We start from the raw sequence: 8,888 nt of genomic DNA, 5'->3' as shown, positions 1-8,888 counted from the left end.
CCACCCAGGCGCCCCAGAAGGATACCCTTCTTGATCATGTTTTATTCTGTTTACTAAGAACAGAACAATGGGCACTGTTTCTTGTAGGTGCCGGATGGCCTCGGGGTCCTCCCCGGAGAGCGGGTTCGGAGGGAACAGGAAGCCTATTACGGGTGAGGCCAAGGTCCACCTTCCAGCCACCGAAATCCACAACAAACACATCTACCTTGTGTTAAATCTCTCACTGGGCAGGTGAAAAATGGGTGTGCGCTGGGGTTGAGAAAGGGGGACTGACTTTGGATAATGTAACAGCACAGGGGTTCCGGGGAGCTGGCGAGCATTTGGAGTCCAGACACGGTAAGTGGTTTTCAGGCTGCACGTTAGGGCCCCCACGTAATGCGCCAACAAACCCCAGCCGACCGCCCAGCGGAAGAGGCCCAGGTGGGCCTGGAAAGGAAAGGCCTCGGTGCCCGCAAGATTCTCACCCGGGGCAGATCTGCGGTCGGCCCCGCCTGCTGGCTGGTCTGAAGGGTGAAGGGAGCCGAGCACAGTCCTGCCGGTGGCCACGGTGGGCGAGGGGGTGCGGGGGGTTTCGGAGAAACAGCACGGTCACAGACCCCATGAACAGCAGGGTAGGAGCGCTGTGTTCTCCTGTAGGAACCAGCTTTTGCCATCGGCCGTGTGTGTGTGTGTGTGTGTGTGTGTGTGTGTGTGTGTGTGTATGTGTGTGTGTGTGTGTGTAACCAGAGTCTCTGTGCGTTTGGAACCGCTTCATGTTGACTTTCCACAGGTGAACCAAGAGAGGCTTGAATTGGGGAACTGGGGTGACAGTGTCCAGGGATTCCTTATTCTAGTCTCTCTTTTTGGGGGTGTAGTAAATTTTTCACGAGGAAAATGAAGGAAATGAGAAAAATTTGATGTGTTAAAGTCTGATTTGTTAAACAAGCCGGCGGGGTGCCATGTCTCCTCCAGGCAGACTCCCTCACGGGCCACCGGGACTTGGGGGGCCCGAGTGCGCCCACGGACACTATCCTTGTCCAACGGCAAGTCCAAAGGCAAAACATGAGAGGTGTTTTCAGCGACACAAGAGCAGTCAGTAGCTTAGACAGACCTACGTGCAGGGGACGTGAAACACGTTTCTCCTACCGTAGGGACGCCCGTCTGGGTCTCTGGCCTTGCCGGTGACCCTGCCTGCAGGGGACGGCCAACTTCTTTTCTGAATCGCCCTCACCTGGCTCCCTACTATCCCTCCAGAGCGGGCTCCCAACTTGGGCTGCCCGGGACAGGGGAGGGGGGGGGATCCGCTGTGGAGCCCCCGGGGGGGCGTTCTCCAAGCAACCCCCAGTAACCCTGGGACTGAAGGCAGCTCCCCGCCCCCCCGCCGTCTGAGACTTTGTGCTGCCTCCTTCTCCTGTGCCCTCCCCACTGTGCACCCTTCACCACCCAGACGCCCTCTTCTGAGAAGCCCTTCCTGACCCCTGGCGGTCACTTTCTCCCCATGTGTTACACCCCCGGCCACATGGCTGGTGACGGCGGCTAGTCTGTCCAGCTCTGGGAAAGAAACCTCACCTCTCCCACCCAGAGTGGAGCCGGGGCCTCACCCTACAGGGTGGCGACCAGCACGGGCTCACGTCCCCGAGGCCCCCCCATCAGTCATAACCTATGTCCGGCGCTAAGACACTCCCCAGGGGCGTCTGCTGGGGCGATTTTTGCATTTTAGGCATCACACAAGTCTGCACCATAAGGAGCCTGCAGCTCATGGGAGGGCTCAGGGCGGCCTTCACCCCCGAGGGCACTGCTCAGCCCAAGTGGACTGCTCTGACTCCTGCACAGGCCTCCGATTAGGGAAAAGTGAGACAAAAACTGAGGATTGCTCAAGCGGAACATCGTAAGGGCAGTCGGGGGGCCTGGTGGTGGTGCCACGGGCTCCCATGCACCGCTTCCCCAGCACCGAGTTCCCTGGGCCCTCGGCGGGGCCGCCTACATGAAGCACAGTGTTGTCCTCTGTCTTTTTGTGACGGCCCCATGTCTCCCTCTCCTCCCTCAGGGGACAGGGCTTTGTCCTGAGATTCCCCTGCTTGGGCAGGGCTCCCTACCTGACACGGCTGTAGAGGGGCTGCTGGGCTCCCCGTAGCCCGCCTGGTTCACGGCCACCACTCGGAACTCGTACGTCACTCCCTGCCTGAGCTTGTCCAGGCTGACGGTGTAGGAGGTGGCACTCCGGGGGATGTCCTTCGCAAACATGTCCCACAGGCCTTCATCTGAGGACACAGCACAGGAGCAGAGGTTAGGGTTTTCTCCCGCCTTCGACCTGGCGCCCGTCCCGCGGCCGGCTCACCGTGGCCCTCGCGCGGTGCAACTGACGGGAGAGCCAGAGCCCGGGTGGGTTGCACGGAGCCAGGCTGGGGACGAGGTCAGCCCTCTCCCCAACAGAGAGACCCCGCCAAGGCCCTGGGGTGGTCATGGCATGTTCCTGAACATTCTCCTCGCCCTGTCACATTCCCATCAGATTCCAGGCCTCGTCTCTGCTCTCTAACTTGATGTTGTCTCTAGTAGGATCTCTGGCATATATAACAGTGCCTCACAAGGAGCGCATTATGTGAGGACATATACGGAGGCTGCTTGGTAAAAAGTGGGCTCAGAGCCCAGAACGTTCGTGAATTATAATTTCCTTTACAGGTACAGGTATGTGATCCTTTAAAGAGAGCAGGAGGTCCGGAGAGGAAAGGCACGTTTGAGTATGCACGCACACGTGCGGACAGCTTTGCAGAGAGCTGAGGGTTATCTGGCACCAACCTGCTCACACACCTTGGAACGCCAGATGCGCTCGAGTGGATTAGCCCAACAGTACACAGGAAGAAAGGTGCTGGCGTATAAGTCTGTGTTTGCATAGGATTTAGAGTTTGCACCGATTAAGCCCTTACAGTCACAGGTTAACGAAGGCACGGACGTGAATGAGATTTTAAAGGCACAAATCTCTGGACGGGCAGAAAAAGAGCACAATGATCATTTATTCCTCAACTTTCACGTTTACACTCGTTCCTCACCGAGGTGCCCGTTATGGCTAATCACGTCAAAATGGCCGGCCAGCCACAGCTCCAAGTCCCCCCCACCACCCGACACGCTGAAGTTTGCACACGGGGTGGCTGTCGGCTGTGGTTTTCGTTCTGAGTTTGCATGACAATGACCAGGAAATAATGGGCACCGAGAGTGCCCTGCTCTATAGCCCTGCTCTGCCCCAGTGGCCCCTTCCTCCCCTTCCACTGCCTCCCGTTCATTCACACGTTCATTCCACAGACACTCGCGTGCTCACTCTTTGCTTGGGCTGTTCCGCCCATCGGGGAATCAGGTGAGATTTCTGCTCGCACGAGCAGCTCCTAGTCTAAGGGCAGTGTGCGGAGGAACATCAAGTCATTTCACCCTTTCAGACTCGTCTTGACCTCACTCCTACGCTTTAGCAAGGGGGATGCCTCCACCAACTGGCTTTCTGAGCACTCTTTCACATTTACCTTTCGGCACCACGGTGCCCTCCGAGTCTTCAAGAGTTCAATAAATATCTGTTGGGGTGGTCCATCCTTCTATCCTTGCACCCACTTACCTCCCCTCCCTTCCCTCCTTCCTTCCTTCCTTCCTTCCTTCCTTCCTTCCTTCCTCCATCAATCCTTCTACCCACCCATCTATCCATTCTTCCTTCCTTCCTTCCTTCCTTCCTTCCTTCCTTCCTTCCTTCCACCATCAATCCTTCGACCCATCCATCCATCCATCCTTCCTTCCTTCCAGCCATCCACCCACTTACCTCTCCTTCCTTCCTTCCACCATCAATCTTTTTATCTATCCATCATCCATCCTTCCATCCATCCACCCATTTTCCTTCCTTTCTTTTCCTTTCCTTCCCTTCCCTTCCACCATCCTTCCTTCCTTCCATCCATCCATCCATCCATCCATCCATCCATCCTTCTATCCATCCATCTTTACCTCCCCATAGCACTTTGCAGGGCCTAGCACAATCAGCTTTTCAGTAAACAACCACCACCATTTTATTTAGCACTTACTATGAGCAAGTCACTATTCTAAGCGCTTTAAATGCTGACTGAATTGTTTCTTTTCTTTTTTGTGTGTGAGAGAGAGAGGGAACGGGGGAGAGGGGCAGGGGAGACAGAGAAACCGAATCCTAAGCAGGCGTCGAGCCTGAATCGGGGCCTGATCCTGTGAGCCTGGGATCATGACCTGAGCCAAAATCAAGAGTAGGATGCCTAACCAACTGAGCCACCATGGTGCCCCTGCAGTGTTTTTCTTCTAAAAGGGGAAGACAATTTTATGCTGTAAAAAAGACAAGCAAAAAAAAAAATACATAAGCTCTTTTAAACTGGATGTTGCTTGAACCACTGCAGTGCAGGGACTAAGTGTGAAAGGAATTCTCAGACTGTTAAGAGCAGGTCTGAACTCTTCTGGAATGACTTCTCCAAGTGTCTTTGGCATGAATGTTTCTGTAATGCTTTCCTGCTCCCGAAGAAAAAAAATTATTTCCCCTTCCTCCACCGTCACCTAAAGGCCACATTTTATTTTAAGCGCTCTGTCACAGCCCCAGGAATTGTGTGCATTTTTCATAAAAACATTTTAAAATATTGATATAGAATCTCAACACAGAACAATTTATATAGCAATCCGTTTACACTGAAAAATGCTGGGGGAGGGAGAGTCATGCCGAGAGAATTTCCTTCTGAACTACGAGAAGAAAATGTTCACATTTTTATTTTGCTTAATTCCTCCTTGCCAAAATTAGCACATTTTGCATTTTAGAATTTGCTTCCAATTCACAGGGCTATTTATCTGTACTGATCTTTACATCGTGATCATGAGTGGGTAAGAAAACTTGGCAGCTGTTAACGCGTCCACTCTCTTTCCCCACCGTGGATTGTTTTTTTCTCGTTTGTATTATGCCGTTAAGTATCTCAATAAATCAATGATGGAGAAAAGTATCTCTACAAATTAGGGGGGAAAATAACATTACAGAACTATTAGCCATAATGAGGTTTGTGCAACTGATTTTCCATGCATAGGGATAATCCCCAGCGTCCGGATTTCCATCTCAATCAACACTTGAGAGCAGTGTGGGCCTTCGCTCGTTCCAAAGGCGGTTCTGGGGGTCCGATTCAGCCAGCCCTCAGACCCAGGTGAGACTGGCCCCCACTGGGATGCTCAGGGGGCCCCGGCCTGCCTTCCCGTCTGCGCTCGGGGAGCTCCTGTGTCCAGATACCTTCCAAAGCTGCATCCCTGAATGGCTGATGCCCCGTGCTGTGTCCTCTGCGGGCTCCGGGGCGTTGGACTTCCTGGGGGCGTGGTCTTGATGTCTGTGGGAGGGGGGCCCGTGGCGGGGGAGTGAGCCCAAATCACACTGGTGTGGCGGGGCCTGCCCCCTATTCCTGGACACCTGGGGGAGCACCTCCCTGGACTCTCGCCACTCAAACACCTGCCAGGGACAGCAATCCTGCCCCCACCAGCTAAGCGTGGGGTGGGGTGGGGGGGGGCACCGCTGAGAGAGAAACTTTGCAATTATCCCTAAAGACACCCCAGGTCCCACCAGCCTCGGGGGAGGTGGTAAGAAGCCACACACACGGTCTGGCTCCTCAGCGGGCTCATGTTTCGGGAAAGAACGTGAACTCTTTGTCTCTGCCGCCTGCAGCCCATTATCTGTGCGTCAGACACGGGGAAGCAGCCGATGGTCAAGGTCCTTGTGGAAAGAACCCTCTTCCGGTCTGAACGGTTTTGCTGCCTCGCGACAGGCCTGCTTGCGGCTCACAGAACGGGCAGCCCGGCCTCTCCCCCGCCCCGGCAGCGGGAGGCACATCAGCTCCCAGACGATGTCCTAATAAACGTGGGAACACGAACACCTCTCTTCTGGATCGAGACGGAGCCCAGCTCGGGCACATCCGCGGGTCGCTCGATTTATCCCTCGAACGCCCAGAACGGAGCTGTGTGCCGCAGGTATTCAGGCGGATGCCAGGCCAGCACGAAAGTTTGATTTCACGGACAATTAAACAGGGTCTCCGTGCTGAATGAAACTGTCACTCACGGGCCCGAGATTTCTGGTTCCACTAACTCATGTCACCAACAACGTGACTGTCAGGCTGTGGCTCGGAGCAAATGGACGCCTGTCGGCCGTGTGTTTCTTCGACGCTGCCATTTCTGTCGTATCCGTGGTCAATCTCGGTCCGAAATTTGACTGAAGCAGGTGGGGCTCAAACATGAGGCTAAATACCTCGCGGGGCAGGAAAAAAAATTCCCTTGTATCTGATCCAGTTGTAAGGCGGGAGACAAGCGGGGATGAATGTCTAGAAGCAAAGGAGGCCCGTGACAGGCTGAGCCCAGCGGGCGGCAGGGAGCCCCGGCGGACGGGCGGTCAGCGGATGTGGGTGTGAGGAGGCCGGGAGTGGGTGCCAGGCCGGGCGCCACCGGACCTGTGCCCGCGGCTCCTTCCCCCTGCTGAATTTGCTGACTTGGGAATTTCCATGGGTTTTAAAACCTTTGGGAAAAGACTGATTTTGTTCCTTGTTCAACTGAAAATCCCTCGGCCAGAGGCTGACGGTGGGGAGTGGGGAGGCGGGTGGGGGGCTCCCAGGGGGACTCCGCGTGGATGAGGCAGGTCCAGATCGGGGATGGGGACGAGGAGGGACCAGCTCTCATCTCTGGGCTAAAGATGCTGCTTGTGAAAAAGGCAATACAATGTCTGTCTGCACCGGGTACGTCCTAAGTATGTATTTCACGGCCGCTTCGGAGAGGAAAATATATTTATAGTTCCCTTGCTGCCATTCCGGTCTATTGTGTAAATATGTAAATTAGGTTTCGTGATCTACACAGTAAAATGCCTTGGGGTAATTTGTGTAAATAAATCATCCGCCTGTGCCCACTGCATAGTCTCCGTCGCCTTCCAGGGAACTTTGCAACGTGGATTCAGAGCAAACGTGCACGTAACCAGAGAGAGGTGTCTCTGGCCAGGCTGTCCTCGCGCCCGCACTCCCTGACTGTCCTTCCCCAGAGTAAGACGGACTCTGGGCTCCAGCCCGACAGTAATGTCACCGCCGCCGTCTGGTTCTGTCTCCACGTTAGGGAAGCAGTGAGCTACTCTGCAGAGATTGTAGGGGTGACAGTTGAGGGTCCAGAAGGGTGAGGGGGGCTGCCCGAGCCCGCTGGCCACCTCGAGGTGCCAGCCACCCAGCTGATCAGCCACCTGCCTCCTGGGGGTTGAGACAGAGACTCAGCTGGACAGCAAGACGGCAGGCCGGGCAGACAGGTGGGGGCTCCAGGGGCCACCTAGTGCCAAGTGGCTCAGGCTTCCCAGATACCTAGGGGTGTGCCGGGTGTCACCTGTGTGCCGGGTGGCTCCTGCCCTCCCCACCCCCAATAAAAAATAAGGCCTCTTCACGAAAACCCGGGCCTGTCCACCAAATCCCCACTCCCTTTGACACCCACGCCCCTGCCTGGAGACAGTCTTGCCAGAGAGCTTCGGTGGAGAAAATAAGATAGAGCGTTTAATGTGTTGTGTAATGAGGCCTGTAATAGATGGCAGCTGAGATCCAAAGCCCTAAGGCACCAGCAAGGTGTTTAAATATTGACAATCCATAAAAGCATTTCATTTGCCTCTGCGTCGCTGCTGGCCTCAGTCACGGGAGGGAGGAGGCCTTTCCGCGGGAAGACGGCGAAGTCCTGCAGCCGCTCTGCTTGGGCGGACGCTCTGAAAGGGGGAATCGGTCGCAGGACGCCAGGGGAGGCAAAATCTCTCGCGCCCGCTGAACGAGACGGCGTCTTGCAGGCCAGCTTCCTGTGGCGTCTCAGTCCCTGGGGGTTGGTTTCCACGTGGCGGCACGACCCCCGGGCCTCGCTGGTCTCAGGAGGCGCCCGCTCGGCCGAGGACCTCCGTGGGGGGGGGGGCTCAGTATGAGACCCGGGCCGGCACCCCGATCAGCTCTTCCTCACACACCCCCTCGCAGACTCCCTAAAGCTGCACTTCTGGCCAACAGGCCACCGGCTTCCTTCGCTACGGTGGACGCGTGAGCATCTGATAACCTGATGAGAAATTAAATGGCCCCCCAGGCAAGTCTGAGGATCAATACCTTCTCTTTCCTCAGAAGGTGCCGGAATGTGCTCTGCACTGTTAGGATTCCGAGCCCTTGCGCCCGTGTCTGGCTGCTGCTGTGGCACATTCCCCACGGCCGATCTGACATGAGAATGCTCATTTCAAAGACGTGCCGTTGCACTTGACTGAAGAGGACACCGTCCGTGGGATACACGTATGTATTTTAAAATCTTGAGTGGAGGGGCGCCTGGGTGGCGCAGTCGGTTAAGCGTCCGACTTCGGCCAGGTCACGATCTCGCGGTCCGGGAGTTTGAGCCCCGCGTCAGGCTCTGGGCTGATGGCTCAGAGCCTGGAGCCTGTTTCCGATTCTGTGTCTCCCTCTCTCTCTGCCCCTCCCCCATTCATGCTCTGTCTCTCTCTGTCCCAAAAATAAATAAAAACGTTAAAAAAAAAAAAATTTAAAATCTTGAGTGGAGCTTTTTATGTTGAGATAACTGTAGAGCCCCACACGGTTATGGGAAATACTATGGAGAGATGCCATGCGTCCTGTATCCGGGGTCCCCCGATGGTATCACCCCTCAGAACAACAGCGAAGCATCGCAACCGGGAACTGACGTCGACATGGTCCAGACACAGAGCGTTTCCGTCGCCCCAGAGACCCCGCTGTGGCCTCTCACATCTATACATCCACTGGGGTTTTTAACACTCTGTCGGGGAGCAAGCGTGCGGGCCGAAGGAAATGACTTGGCAAAGGTCTTCCACTTGTGTCACCGAGGACAAGCCTTCTTGTCTCCTCCCGGTGCCACGGACCCCTCCGGCAATCTGCTGACTCTGA

General features: G+C 55.5%; 1 protein-coding gene across 1 annotated transcript in view; it reads right to left on the bottom strand.

Moving 5' to 3' along the window:
* SDK1 (sidekick cell adhesion molecule 1) overlaps nt 1-8,888 on the bottom strand; it is a 530,100-nt gene that overhangs the window by 20,677 nt on the left and 500,535 nt on the right. Inside the window, exon 39 of the mRNA XM_040455762.1 lies at nt 2,076-2,240. Within this exon, the coding sequence (XP_040311696.1) occupies nt 2,076-2,240 (165 nt within the window). The remainder of the gene's footprint in view (nt 1-2,075; nt 2,241-8,888) is intronic.

Source organism: Herpailurus yagouaroundi, unplaced genomic scaffold, assembly GCF_014898765.1.
Source record: "Herpailurus yagouaroundi ecotype Mexico unplaced genomic scaffold, PumYag 216, whole genome shotgun sequence".
NCBI classification, from domain to species: Eukaryota; Metazoa; Chordata; class Mammalia; order Carnivora; family Felidae; genus Herpailurus; species Herpailurus yagouaroundi.
This window is presented reverse-complemented; position numbering and strand designations above follow the sequence as displayed.